The sequence below is a fragment of the Cebidichthys violaceus genome, unplaced genomic scaffold (genome assembly GCF_023349555.1).
Source record: "Cebidichthys violaceus isolate CVI_PGR_0920_01 unplaced genomic scaffold, fCebVio1.0.p SCAF_42, whole genome shotgun sequence".
NCBI lineage: Eukaryota > Metazoa > Chordata > Actinopteri > Perciformes > Stichaeidae > Cebidichthys > Cebidichthys violaceus.
In genome coordinates this window covers 1148426-1162987 of record NW_027176617.1, presented here as the reverse complement: position 1 = coordinate 1162987, position 14562 = coordinate 1148426, and the positions used below count along the sequence as shown (strand labels likewise).

At 39.0% G+C, this 14562-nt stretch overlaps 2 protein-coding genes across 3 annotated transcripts; both read right to left on the bottom strand.

The window, feature by feature from the left end:
* Nucleotides 1-1020: 1020 nt before the first annotated feature.
* Nucleotides 1021-4290, bottom strand: si:ch211-215i13.3 (brain and acute leukemia cytoplasmic protein). 2 transcript variants are annotated; one of them, XM_068728559.1, is made up of 3 exons: nt 3972-4290; nt 3568-3712; nt 1021-2716 (listed from the first exon to the last, which is right to left on the bottom strand). In XM_068728559.1, exons 1-3 carry the CDS (start codon nt 4108-4110, stop codon nt 2482-2484), a joined length of 519 nt encoding a protein of 172 aa, XP_068584660.1. In that variant the 5' UTR covers nt 4111-4290; the 3' UTR covers nt 1021-2481. The 2 variants fall into 2 exon arrangements, with proteins under 2 accessions (XP_068584660.1, XP_068584661.1); XM_068728560.1 differs by having other exon boundaries at nt 2503-2716; nt 3588-3712.
* Nucleotides 4291-5627: 1337 nt separating this feature from the next.
* atp6v1c1b (ATPase H+ transporting V1 subunit C1b) lies at nt 5628-14294 on the bottom strand. The gene is made up of 13 exons (XM_068728601.1): nt 14137-14294; nt 12574-12748; nt 12400-12467; nt 12142-12227; nt 11833-11927; nt 11511-11602; nt 10818-10916; nt 10315-10383; nt 8859-8951; nt 8333-8426; nt 7997-8094; nt 7696-7819; nt 5628-6456 (listed from the first exon to the last, which is right to left on the bottom strand). The coding sequence occupies exons 2-13, from the start codon at nt 12703-12705 to the stop codon at nt 6358-6360; spliced, it is 1149 nt and encodes a 382-aa protein (XP_068584702.1). The 5' UTR covers nt 12706-12748; nt 14137-14294; the 3' UTR covers nt 5628-6357.
* Between the last annotated feature and the right edge of the window lie 268 nt (nt 14295-14562).

Here is a 14562-nt window from a genome sequence, read left to right as displayed (position 1 = left end):
AGGGTACACTATAATTGTGAAATGCAATGGTTTAGATATGTGGAAAGTAACTATTAAGTTAATTTGCAAGATCAAATAAACACCATTCTTAAAACTGTTTGATTGAGTACCCCTTGAGTGCACAATAAAAACATGATTTATGAAAATTACTAGATTTTGAGAAAGCATTATAGTTCCTGGAGTGCAAAAATCAGATTTAGAGAATAAATAAAAACGGAGACAGAAGAAAAAATACTTTTTTTACAAAGTAACCCTGTACATTTTGAGTAATTACATCTTGATTGCCATCTCTTTGATTTCCTTAAAATTTTATTACATTCAAATAAATAAGTATGTTTTTTCTTACCTTTTGACCTTTGTCATTTGCTGCTGTGATTTTCCTCATGCCGATCATCTTATCTTTCTTTACTAAATGTTGCAGGATCCTACCTAAAATAATATAGCCTTTTAAAAGTAGTTAGGCTACATTTAAACAATTACATTAACATTAAAATGCTGTCTACATGTTAATGCACCAATACATGTATTAATTACTATAATAAAATAAATAAACTCTAAACACTGAGTCAAATTTCATGTTTGAAACTTCAACCGTTAATACTCAAAATATGCTTTTACTTAGGTAAATTTTTAATGCAGGACTTTTACTTATAAGTTAGTACAGTTTTACCTCAATATAGCCACATTTAATCAATTAAATAATCGTTGTACTTTCGCTGTTGCAAGTCATCAATATCAAGTTGTGCTTATTTGTTTGGAAAGCAGAAATAATAGCACAAATGAGAAGCTTACTTTACTTCTCATACACACATTTTCCGCCAAGCTCTATCTCCTGCTGACTGAGATGTAGCTCACATTATTATGTGATTATTATAGACTTTTATTAAAAATGGCCAATAACTATTTATATTATCATGTTACACTTTCAGTGAGAGCTTACAGACTATGGTGATGTTAGGTGATGTGTTTTATTTCATGAAATAAATATAGTTCTTTTTTTTGGGGGGGGGGGGGCATTTTCCCAGCCTAATATGCCTGCATATTTTCTTTAGGGACTCTTGGACAAACATACAATAAATAAATAAATATGAACTCAACTGCTTTTGTTTTCTTGCTATTAGATGGTTATCATGTTCATGCTATTCATACAAAAAATAAATTCTGTAGTAAGCCCAGCAGCAAACAAATAAGATATCTATCAACTCATGTGGTTGTGGGCTCTGTAAAGGACAAAGAGATAACTGTTTCTAAAAGTATCCATAAGGTATAGAAACATATCAATTCATTAATAGAAAATAACATAAAGCAAGTTAATGGTCTATTGATGTAGGCTAATTAATTCTGCTGTAGCATTTGCCTGTAGGGAGAAATTACTGCACATCTCACCTCTTTCTGAGTTTCACAACTTAAGAAACTGACAGCAATTTTAATTCAAAGAAGAAAACTGTGGTAGATCATGTGTTCAAATGTTGTTTTCCATCACAAAAGTTTGCCTGTACACATTCAAATTGTATCATCTCAGTGAATCATCAAAAACTCTTGACAAGCAACAGTTATCACAAGCAGAAAATGTTAGGTCAGACTGGTGAACGCCACCTGCTGGCCATAACTCTCACTCTCCTGATGACCCATTCTCAAATACCCTTCTTAATGTACTTCTCTGTGCAGCTTTTCTATTGTTACGTCTACCAAATGAGCATAAAGTTTGATTTCAGACAGCTTACTTCTGATCATGTTTGGGCAGAGTAATTTTTCCACCAATGCTGAAACAATTTGAGATTGATTTAAACATGCAGATCAGTGTAAGCCACACGGATAAGTACAATACATAATAATGGTAAATGGTAAAGTGTAACATAATATAACATAAAAGAAGAGGTAAGAGAACACAAAATACTGAACAAAACAAACTCTCAAAGTGAGAACAGGAGCAGTTCAGATCAAAATGTAGGCACATGCGGGTGTGTTGGTTTCTTTGTCTTGCAAAGGCTGGAAAAAGACAGTCTTCAGCCTTCAAGCATTAAACCTCCAAATCTCAGTTTCTAAACAGCACTTCAGGGTCTTTTAAATTAAAATTATTTACAGTATCAACTGAGGTTAAACACCATCATCATTGTTTTTCATTCACAACAAAAGGAATATACTTGCACAAAGAACTGAAGCAAATTCTTAAGGAAGGCCCCACACAGAAAACATTTGATGTGCAGACTGTGATTATCATGTGCATACGGGACAGTCTGTTCTTGTTTTCTTTAACATTGGCTTAACACAGTGACTCATTCCCTGACCCGCACCGTAAGCATGGGAGAAGAGCATGGTGGAGAGCGTGCACACGTTTTGTGATCCACTCTCTGCTTCACTTCACGCATGCATTTGCAATGGCAACAACAAGGATGCAGCATCCCGAGATCTTTGGATGGAGACATTACGCAGGTGCTTTTGTTGTAAGTCACTGAGCTCGACAGCCACGGTCTTGCAAAGTCACGAGCAAACATCATCCACACAAGTCTGTAAATCCCCATCCCATCTTCTGGTGAACTTTTCACAGCTCCACCTGCCGCCTTCCTCCTCACAGAGTCTTGGCTTTTCTTCATCTTTCATCACACACGTTCCCAGGTTCAGCGTCTCCACTGCTGTTGATAGTGACGGGCTGCCCATCCTTAGACAATGCACCGGCCTCTTTTGATGCCCTCCTTTTGGACTCACGAGTGGTTTGCTGTGAAAAGATGTGAGAGATTTGAATGCCACGTCATTTAAATGTCACCACACTGGACAGGGAGCGAGTGGGCAAAAATGGCCAACTGAGACCTGAGTCACTGAAGCTCTGCCCATAAGTGGAAGGTTAAATAAATAAAACACAACAATCTAGGTTTCTGTGTTGTTGAAAATGTAATTTGTTAGGTCATGGAATTGATTTTCAGATCTTTTTTAAATGTGTTTTGTACAGAATTGAAAAGAATTGCAACTCGTTCCTCAATAATAATAATACATTTAAAACATGCAAAGTAAAAGTGTCCACACAGTGTTATCTGTCTGTCTCTTTTTATCTGCTGTTCATGAGTATTAAAAGCCCATACATTTGCATTTAGAGCAGATCATGGCATCTGCACACTGTTCCTCTAGTGCAGTAGCTCTTACAATAAAAGATTAGGAAGACAGAGAAAGAATAAAAGAAATGTTATGGCAAATGAAGATTATTTTCCCACAATTTATCATTCTTAATGTTTACTGTTTGCACTCACAGCTAAGTATGGCCAGAGGACACTTAAACATGATATTTAGGAAAATATTGTGTAAATATAAGACCTTCGTATGTCTGGAACTACGTCTTATTTTCACAATCATGATAATAAATTCAAAATTACTGATTCTGATTCCTCCTAAAGTTGATTTTGATTCTGCAGAGCAACCTGTCAGAAGGACTTTCAAACACTGCATATGAGACATATAACATCAGAGGACAGGTACAGTAAGTCATGCTGTTGGGTCTCACGGCCTGTAACGTCACCATGTGTGCAAAGACAGAGGCTGTTGGTGTTGATGTTTAGCTGTCAGGCGTGCCAATACCTGCTACCAGGGACACCTACATCACTCAAGGAGCGTCTGGCTCTCCTCTGGTGGTTGGAGCCTGTGGACGTGAGGGCCTGCTTCCCACACTGGGTGCCTGTGTTCACCATCCTCTTCTCCCTCAGACTGGCCTCCAGAGCTTTACCTTTGGACAACAGTCAGGGCTCAGATTATCACGTGAAACCTCTTGTCCTGGCTTATTTTTTAACATTAAGGCTCAGAGATGCAAAACTGCAATGTCAGGGAGTTGACAGCTGGCAGTTTAAAATGGTTTATTTAGCTTTCATGTGATCCCTATTCATGTGCATTATTTTCTCATTTTAGTTAGTGTGATGTGGCCTGTGGTACATGCACTGAGAGACGTTGCAGTGGAAACAGACACAACGGAGGCGGGGGGCTCTTACTGTTTGCTACTGGTAGAGAGGTCTCGACGTCCGTATTGGTAAGCCACGTCGATTCCGTTTCTCTGGTCCAGCTCTCATGGTACCTCGGCTCGATGATCGCGTCCGCCCGACTCCCTCCACAACCCATCGGGACAAGCATCCACGGCAGGTGCGGCTGACACGCGGGCTGAACACGGGCTCGGGTCGTCTCACGACAGCCGCAGCATCCTCTCCTCTCCCCGGATTCTCTACTGCGGCTCAATCCGTGGTTCCGTCTCCATCACCAGTCGGAGCCGCTGCTGATGTTGACGCTGCCCTCCACAGACAGCAGCTGACCAGCGTTAACACACACAGCAGCTACCTGCGTCATCCAACTGCACCCACTCTGACCGCTGATAGGCTGCGAGGGATATCAACTCCGTCACCATCGTCATCATGCAAATATGCGCTCGTACCAATCAAAATCACACTGTACTTTAAGTCCCCCTGTTTAGCATGTATAATAGCTGTAGAAACATTTACTAAACAGTTTATAATGTTGCCTAGCTGTAGGCTAAGCAGCTGTAAGAACATGGTTTTGTGTTTATTAATGTACAGCTTTTTGTCAATAACAGCTGCTCGTATATGAACACACATTTTATAATTGTTTTATTGTCATTCATTCATCATGTGTTTAAACACCAGCCTCAACTTATGAGTGCCCACAGGAGGAGTTATAGTTGTGAATAAACAACTCTTATATTTGCTTATTTGTAATAAACCATTTATCAATAATTATACTGCTTATAAACGCTAAATATGACGGCTTGTTCCCAAAAAACATTAATGTTTTTAATATTTCTTGCTTAAGTACATTTTATTGATTAATTTTAAGTTAAATAATCAAAAAGAATCGAAAGTGCATAGTTAACAAAAAAAATTCGTACCACTCACTGTTATAAGTATGAAATCCCATGTTTGCTAAACTTTATGATGAAAAAAAAGACAATAATCAATCCAATCTGAAATTGGAAATATTATAGTTGTTAATAAATTGATTTTTGTTCCAGATGCTCCAGAGGTGATATTGATTAATTAAAGATCTATAAAAGAACAAATATTGGCAATCCCAAAGTTGTAATTATTAATGGCTTGACAAATACTTTAACCATAAATATAGCCATTAGTTACAACTTATAACTCCTTCATAAAGGGAGATTTATTGGAAAGGAATCTTGTAGTAGAGAAAAATATTTATACAGAACACAAAAACAGGAGAAAAAAACTATTAAAAATAGCTCCATAGCACCTATGGAGCAAACTTTCAAAATTAAATAATTTCCCCTAGTAAAACCATATTAATAACTTCCTTCTTTGTACTTCATGAAGACTTATATATGCTTGCGTTATGTTTCCCAAATATTTTACTTCTTTTGATAATATACAACAGAACAAGTGTATAACGTGACTCAAAATATATAAACTCTAAATCTGTTCTGATAAACCGTTCGCTTCCAACAAGTTTACATTATAAGTGGTCTAGATTTTAAATGGTATCCTGTTCTAAGATTTTGTTTTCTTCTTATACTTTATTCTCTTCATATGGAACTGAGAGTGATTCTGATGTTGGTTAATATCAGCCTGAGAACATTTATAAACTTTATTCTGCAGTTAAAAAGGAGAGTGAGCCAAAGTCAATTATATTTCACGTAGAGTATTTATTTTTCACATTTATTTTAAATATGTGGTGTCATTCTCAGGTATACTGACAATACAGTATTTGCACATAGACCCATCATTGTTTTTCTCAAACTGCTTAATATACAGAAATTATAGGAGCATACAATCAGCAAACATATTGCTTCTTGAAACCGTAAAATGATCCGTCTGTGTTTCACAGGATTACAGCTGTATTTGGGGGGAACAATGGCAACATCTACTTGTAACAGACATTCCTTACATGGAGCTAACACATCACTTTCAAAAACTGAACAAAACAAAAACATGTTCACTGATTTTAGAGGCTTTAAATAAATACTATATTTAACATACATATATATTTCTCCCCATATGTACCGTTTTTGTTGCTTTTAATGAAGTAGACTGACAGGAGAGAAAAACAACAATAAAAAGGCAGCAGTTTTATGTCCTTTGATGGGGAATGTTTGGTGGGTGTCACCTGGGGAGCTATTCACTTTTACATCATTGTACAAAGAGGAAGTGAAAAAGAATAAAGAAGACGGCCCATATTTGTCAAGTATATTAGAACAGAAGTTCAACAACTTGCTCAATATGGACCCAGGAATGTACCAGGAGCATCAGAGAGGAAAAGAGGATGGCAATGAAAACAAGAAAAACAGGGTGGAAATAAATGAGAGTCACATCGGAATACCACCGCACAGAGAGTGAGATGATGATGGAAATGTATCTAGACTTTGAAGTCCAGCAGGTTGCAGTCGATCTTGTAGTAAACATAGGGGTAGTACTCCTGCTGGCTCAAGTTCAGCCCTGGGATGTCCATAGCGGCCTGCACGCACAACAGAGACACAGTTAGACAAAATATCACACACACAAAATCATTGTTTGTATCCATACAGTAAGTTCCCAAGTTCCCCCAGTTTTGAGATATAGTCCCTCCACCTGGTCCTGGGCCTTCCTCGGGGTCTCCTCCCAGCTGGTCGTGCCTGGAACACCTCCCTAGGGAGGCGCCCAGGTGGCATCCTTACCAGATGCCCGAACCACCTCAACTGGCTCCTTTCCACACGGATGACCGAACTTCTCACCCTATCTCTAAGGGAGATGCCAGCCACCCTCCTGAAGAAACCCATTTCGGCTCAGAATAGGACTCATTCCCTACCCGGAGTGGGCAATCCACCGGTTTCCTGCTGAGAACCATGGCCTCAGATTTAGAGGTGCTGATCCTCATCCCAACCGCTTCACACTCAGCTGCGAACCGATCCAGTGAGTGCTGGAGGTCACAGCCCGATGAAGACATCAACCGAAGAGATGTCTGCCTTATCTCCAAAATAATGGAACTAGCTGACACTCGACTTGTGATGCTCGAAGCGCCAAAAAATACCTTTGAAAAACTCAACAGCAACGTCTCTTTCCAGAAATCATGACCCGGTTACTCAAGATACTCCACAAACCTTGTGAGTGAACAGTTCCTACATGAAACAAGCGACGCAATATCTGTCACACCAAACAGGATGATTTGGTGTCAAATAAAGAACAGATTTACAAGGACATAAAGGCTTTCCCATTTGTTCAGGATGGTGAACAGTGAACGGCGATAAAACAATCCAGAAGCTTGCCAGAGCCTCTTTGTTTCCGAGCCTATAAGGCAAAGCAAAGCTCATCTAGCATAGTGAAGGAGACAAGTTTTCTGGCATCTGAAGGAAACATCTTTTTTTTCCAATTTCAGTCATGTTTGTTACAATACGCATTTTGCATGACTGAATTTTATGAAAAATGACGTTGCATTGGTGGAGAAAACCAATGTAATAATTTATATTGTTTTATTGAAATAATTAGTTTGCAGCCGAGTCAAGTCCAGTTAAGGAAGTGTATGTTTAACAGGCCAATAGCAACAGACATGAAGGATAATCTAGTCCCTCCATGCTGAACCAGTGTCAACCAGATGTTAGCAGCTCAAACACAAGGGATGATCTTAGGATCCCGTTACATTTCAAAGAGCTGGACCTGCCTTCCTCCAACAATTTTACTTGCCACTTAAATTGTCAAAGAGCGCATGAAGGGAACTCACATCAATGATTGCAGCGCTGCTGTCCAGGTGTTTGTACAGGTCGGAGAGCACCTCTCTCAGCTTCTTCATGTTCTTCTTGTTGGGCTGCAGCAGCATGGCCTGGAAGTTCACTGGCAGTCCATATCTATGAAACACAAGAAGTCTTTAAGGCCATCTTTTATCTTTCACAGGAAGCAAGAGGAAACAAATCTTGGATTAAAGAAGGGCGAGTGAACGGATTACCAAAGTATGCAAAAAGTAGCAGACCGATGAACTTTACAGAGGGCGTTTCATGGAAGCTGCTGGGTCTTCATTTGCTTACCTCAAAACTGATTCCACAAACACACGAAGGGCTTTTATGTGAATCCACGCGATGAAGGCTTCGCTGAAATTCACTTTCAGCCATCGTACCAAAGGCCCCTGGGTGGATAGAAACAGCAATTTAATATTTTCTAATAAAGAATATATACTTTCTAACTAGCTGAAATTCCCATTTTGGATGTTTTTTAATGAAATCATCCTCGTGAATTACCAGTAAGCATAATGACAGAAGTGTATTAAACTGGTTTTTAGGCTTTCAGCCACTATGTCAGAAAGCTCCTTGAACGTCTTCCTTCCCTACTTAGTCAGTAGTTTGAGTAGAAAACAGCAGCCGTACAAACTGTTTCTTCTTGTCAGTGGACAACCGTGTCATCTCTTCTTTGTCTGCCTTCATCTCCTCCTCATTATACTGGAAATCACGCACTGTAAACCTAGGTCAGGACACAGAGCAGAGAGCTGGCAATCAGCACACACACACACACACACACACACACACACACACACACACACACACACACACACACACTCAAGTGCACACCTGAAAAAGGGCTACATACAAACAGACACATGATACTTAAACACACAGATCCCTCAGTTGTGCTAATTGGAGAGACTGTCGAGTGCCGGCAAATTGTGTTTATTATAGAATTTTCAGTCTATTTTTAGAGCATAACAAGCCTTTTTTCCTGCGTTAACAAATAGCATATTACAATAATGAGGTATCATTACTGATATTTATCTATGGTTGATTTTCCAAACATTACAAAAACACAAAAGAGAAACATAATCTGTAATCCAAAACTAAGATCTCTCAAGTGGCAAAAAGTGAAACACAGCTTAAGTGGAAAATAAAATGAATTTACTTGTTTTCTCTGGCCTTGTGCTTGAAGTCATCTATAGCCTTCCTAAAGAGAGTGACACTGAACATACCGCTGTCGTTGTCCTCAAACAGCAGCCTGGAGGAGAAGACATGACACATAGCATTGTTTATACTGTAAACTCATATCTCATATTCATGGACTACTTTAATGTCTTTGTACAAGCCCTGTAAAGTAAGAAGTCAAGTATTACATTCATCATAAAGAAACAAAAGGTTGAATATCCTGTAATCAATTTGATTTGGCTGCAAAATATTTACTCAAATGTAGATTTTTAAGACCTCCTGTTTTTTAAGCATCACAAACGAATTGGCCTTCTTTGTATAATCCCTAGACATGTAAACAGTGCTTTTATCAGTGAACTATTTGTGATAGTCATGTCTGAAAAGGTCTGCTCCCACGCCATGCAGCGCCAAGTTACAAAAATTCAGAGGACCACGACCAAGCGCCCTTTACACACGACGCACGGGACATGATTACGTTATTTTCTGGCGTGCACAACTCTTGCCGGACCATAAACTAAGCTTTAACATAGAAGCTGGATACACAAAGTATGTTTGACACATTTCAGGCAGTTTTCACATATAAAAGGAAACCTTATGACAAAAAGAAGCACAGGACTATTGCCAATCTTCGCATCTCTTTCTTTGCTGAAAACACTCATCCTTCATTAGCTCACGATTCAACTATTACAACAGCTATCTCATTCTTTCTAACAAACTACAATACAACCAAAAAGTCAGCTGCCCGTCTGCTCACCCACTCCCACACCAGAGATCACATCACCTTAGTCCTTCAAAACCTCCACTGGCTCCCCATTCACCAAAGAATCCAGTTAAAAATGATCCTCATCACCTGCAAAGCCCTCCAAAACCTGGCCCCCTCCCACCTCACTGTCACACGCCTACTCAGATCTGCAGAGGCCTACCTCCTCACCCCTCTCACCCGGTCCAAGCACCAGGGCCTTCTCCACTTCTGCCCTTTCCCTCTGGAACTCTCTCCTGCCAAAACCTCCCTCACTCCCCTCTTTCAAAACCACTCACAACCCACCCCTCTTTTTCCTTTTTCATTGTTGTAGCTGTTTTTATACAGTTATTGCTTTTAATGTTTCTGTTTTTCTCACCTGGCCGCTACGTTTTTATAGGAGGTTGATAGCCAGAAATGTCCCGAACACAGCAAAATGAAAAGAAATAAGAAAATACAGGCAGAGGGCCGGGTCTCTGCAGACACAGACACCACCACACACCTCTAGTGGCTCATAAGTGACGATGGAGAGGAATTATTTGGCCTATTTAGTCTATAATTTCTTTTGTTTTTTTCAAAAAACCGACTCATTGAGGCTTTAAATTCAGATACGTTGCAGAACTAAATTGTCTTCTTCTTTTGGTGAATCATAAATCATAAATTTGTCAAAGAAAATGAACTGAACCACCTAACTTACTTTGTGGAGCGCGGCACAACCATTTCTGACAGGGTCTCATACGTCTTCTGCCAGTCAGCATAACTTATCCTGGTGAGGGTGGAAAGGGAAAGATTGCATCAATGTATTTTACATCTAAAAATTACATTTTAAGGCCAATACCAATGCTGATAATATAAAAAAAAGATTTTTATTTTATTTTGAAATTGAACGCATTACAATTTCACTATTTCCATGGTTAGAATGTGTTGAGCTATGAGACCGAAGAAGCCTCTGACACTACATCATGGGACTGAAGAGAAATTATTTTAACTGGGTGTCTTCTTAAATGACTGTCAACTACCCCATGTAACCCCCATTATACCTTTAAAAATGTAAAATAGATAGTTTTACAAAATAAAAATCTGTTTCTTGACTGTTTTTATGCAGCTGCAGTAAGAGGAGATCTTCCATAGATACAATGACATGAGAACTCTTACCTCACCGTATATTGAATATATAGATATTGATGTAAGGGTACTTACTTTGGGACAACCACCAGCATGGTAATAAGGTACTCTGAGTCCAGTACAAAATCCTCTTTCTTCACTATGTCAGCCAAACTCCTGGTCAACAAACTCCCTCTAAAGGACGACACGTGTAGTTCAGATACTCAGGCAACTTGAATCTTTCACATAAAGTCCAAATATTTTTGTTAACGATGTGTGGAGCAGAAGTATTGCACACATTTAACAAAACTATTTTTATATATTTTAATATTTCAATCCCATCCTCCTTAGAGTTGATACACAGAGGTGTACCATTATGCAAAAAAGGCTGCCAAATGTTATAAGTCCACATTTTGGGAACATTCTTGAAGCTACAGCAGGAAATCAGCTCAGAGAGGGTGAAGTGTGAAATGTATATTGTTAAGGCAACAATGTTAAGTGAGTTTTTACTCCATAGCTATGGCAGCAAAGAGGAAAACATATGCAACAGAAAAATATTTTCTGTTTGTAACTGCTGTGTGTAGGACAAGGATGATATTTGTACATGCTGTCATGAAGGTAAATAGTACATGAGGACTAACTTTAAAAACACACCAAAGATAAAATACAAGCTAGTAATTTGTGATAAAGCTGAAGAAGTGCCACAGTACTTGGCTTTAGTCAATGCTTCTGCAATCAAATTACAGAAAACATAGAGCATATTCATGTTATTAGTATTTTATAACTCACGCATTCTTCCTTTCCAGGTTTTGCAGGTTTCCCTTCAGGTTGTTGTAGGCTGAAGCTCTGGCCTTTAGGTCATTATCTATCTGAGAGGCTTGCTAACAATAACAATAAGAGGAGGAATAAGCGTACCGATACTTCCCAAAATGTAAAAATATAATAAATATATAACACATATTATGATGGTTTCCATATTTTGAAATGAGTGAAGAAAGATACTATAATTAGTTCAGTAAAGGATCATTTCCTGCACCAAACATATAACATAACATAATAACTCTCACTGGATCACAGAAATGGGCAAAATCAAACTACGACAGATTCTTACCTTAGAGATGATCTCAGAGATGTTTTTCAGCGACTGTTTGATTGGATACTTAGCCATGTCCCACTGAAATCTGGTGATATAGGTGACCAGGTCCACTGTAGAACAGATTAAAGTCATCTGCATTAATCACCTTAATTTCCAATGTCTGTGTATGATTGTACATCTGAACACACAGGAACCTGTAATGTTTTACTTTGAAGTCTAATAAACAGCATCATGTTGCTTTCTACCTCCTTCCACTTATGTCTGTTAACAACTGAAAAGCGTTCGTCCGGACACCAGTCTGATGATTAAGTGAACAGCCATTACCTCCATTAGCGAGTAGGTTCTCCTGGACTTTGTCTCGGCTGTCCTCCAGGACATCGGCCATGTACTGAGCAACCTTCTTCACCACACTGAAACAAAACACGGGGAACAAACACAAGAGAAGCAATAGATGACAACAATAGGCAGAACTGTACTAAAATGTGGTATTTGGTTATCTAACAATTGTCTCCTAGCTCCCTAACAGATATAGAGGGAATTTTACAAACTCTTTCAACAAAGTTTTAACACATAGAGGTTTACCTTTCCACAAAGGTGTCTAGTTTAGTCAGTTCATCTGACAGACCCACCAAGACATCTAATGTTCCGACCTGTTAAAGAGACAAAACACACAAAAACATGAACAAAAAACCTCCACTAGACTACTTAAAGGTGGATTGTCTTTGGTGGGGAATGCACATGACTGCTGTGTTTTACCTTGAGATCAGGGATGTTGAACTTGTTGTTAGCGGACAGGTTGTTGGTGCGCGTGGTGGCCACCATCAGCTTGTCCCAGGTCTGCTGGCACGTTTTCTCCCCCGGAGCAGAGATCAACCAGAATTCTGTCATGGCTGTTGGTGGGAGGTTTGTCCACTTTGATGTGAGGAAGTCACTGAGGGTGAAGTAAGTGAAAGAGTATCAGTAGAGCTCTGTGATTTGATCCAGGGCTGCTGTTCTGTTGCTGACTCTGAGAAGGAGGGAAAGTAAGAAGAGAATTGGTGACGATGATATGTACAGTGTATCAGAATTATTGCTATTATCATTTATAAAATGGTAGATATTCCTTGGACAGCTTTGGGTGTATTGAGCCACTGTGGGCAATGTTTAAAAATACTTATTTCAATGATTTTTGCATTAAAACCATGAAGTACTCTGTTTTGTAAAACATTCAATTTGCTGTATTGGCCAAAAACAGAAATCCTTGTTTGGTAATTTTTCCAGTTTACAGTTTCTCCTCTGATTTTCCACAAATATTATGGTTTCAAAATAACCTAATAACATGACTGGTGAAAAACAAAATGACGCTTGGACTGATAAAAGATGTTATCCAGAATACTTCCAAAAATATTGTACTTTTTACTCCACCACACTTATCTGACATTTGTTGCCAGTTATTTTGGATGTTGAGATTTGTAAGCAAAACACATGATCAACATATACAAATGATGCCTGGGTACACATTAAACTAATCAACTGTATATAAAGTAGTTGAATTCAGCTCCTCTTCAAACTGCTACAACATTTAAAGCTGCTTACATGTTACTTGTCCAATAATATGATATACATGATACTGTAAAGTTGCATAATGAGAACTTACACTTTTGATATTCAAGTTTATTTTGCTAATCATACTTTGGTACCTTTACTTAAGTAAATGTTTACTGTACTGCATGACAGCTGAGTATTTTCACATGCTAGTAAACGGTACGAGTACTTTTCCATCACCTTATAGAGAAGGATTCGCAGCTGTGTGAGTATCATGAATCAGAGTCATATTAAGAAGATGTTTGTTCCTCTTTTGACGTCTATTTTGCTTCTGATTCATTATCTTCCTCACATATCCCTATGATTATAATACGGTCACTGCACACGCACACGCGCACACACACACACACACACACACACACACACACACACACACACACACACACACACACACACACACACACACACAGGTTGCTTGCATTAGTAAAACTCAGAAGAGACTGGTCTCCATGTCTGCTGATTGACAGTCATATGATCAGTTTCTGCTCTGCAGAGTACATGCTAAATACTGACCCTCCTCTTAATTAAACACCATGAACAACACGTGACTGAGGGCTGCTGCTCTTTATGTTGGATGTGTTGAACATACTCACTCTAAAGCACTGTTAATGAGCAAAGTACACCTGGTTCATGTGCGTTTAAATTCAGTGTTAGCTCGCTGCTGACACGAGCTTGTTTGCATCGCAGTCTCTCACGCTGTCACGACGTCATGAATCGGTATATTTCCGTACTTACCGGTATGTTTATGGCTTTAGTATTTGGTCCACGCGGTGTAATTCAGTTAGACAGACGCAGCTTCCCATACATGGCGCAGATAATAGCAGCTTTTCGACTCAAAGGTGCATCAACATAGCTTCTCACTCACAGTCAGCTGATCAGAGTTGTGCGTCTGCGCAAAGGCTGCTGCGCGCTGGACTGCCTCCACGTGACCAACAAGTCCTTGTAAGATTCAACGTCTGAATATAAAAACAGAAATAGCAGGTGTTACGTGGTGGAAGGCATAAAAACTGTGATTTGATTTAAAAAAAAAATAATTAAAAAACATATATCTGCAAAGGTACACCTGAACTCACATCTGAAATGGATAAGTCCTGGAGAAATGGTTGACAAGTCCAGCCCATAGACTGTATATAACTGTATACAAGAAGCCGCTGCCATTAC

Bases quoted from the DNA above. Each gene is read 5' to 3' on its own strand.
- si:ch211-215i13.3 (XM_068728559.1), bottom strand. From the start codon at position 4,110: ATGCTTGTCCCGATGGGTTGTGGAGGGAGTCGGGCGGACGCGATCATC. The intron at 3,713-3,971 runs GTAAGAGCCCCC...TGTTGTCCAAAG, and splicing joins CTCTCTACCAGTAGCAAACA to GTAAAGCTCTGGAGGCCAGT. The intron at 2,717-3,567 runs GTATTGGCACGC...ATCTTTTCACAG, and splicing joins GTAGGTGTCCCTGGTAGCAG to CAAACCACTCGTGAGTCCAA.
- atp6v1c1b (XM_068728601.1), bottom strand. From the start codon at position 12,705: ATGACAGAATTCTGGTTGATCTCTGCTCCGGGGGAGAAAACGTGCCAG. The intron at 11,928-12,141 runs GTAATGGCTGTT...TCTGTTCTACAG, and splicing joins GAACCTACTCGCTAATGGAG to TGGACCTGGTCACCTATATC. The intron at 8,095-8,332 runs GTACGGCTGCTG...CTATCCACCCAG, and splicing joins CTGACAAGAAGAAACAGTTT to GGGCCTTTGGTACGATGGCT.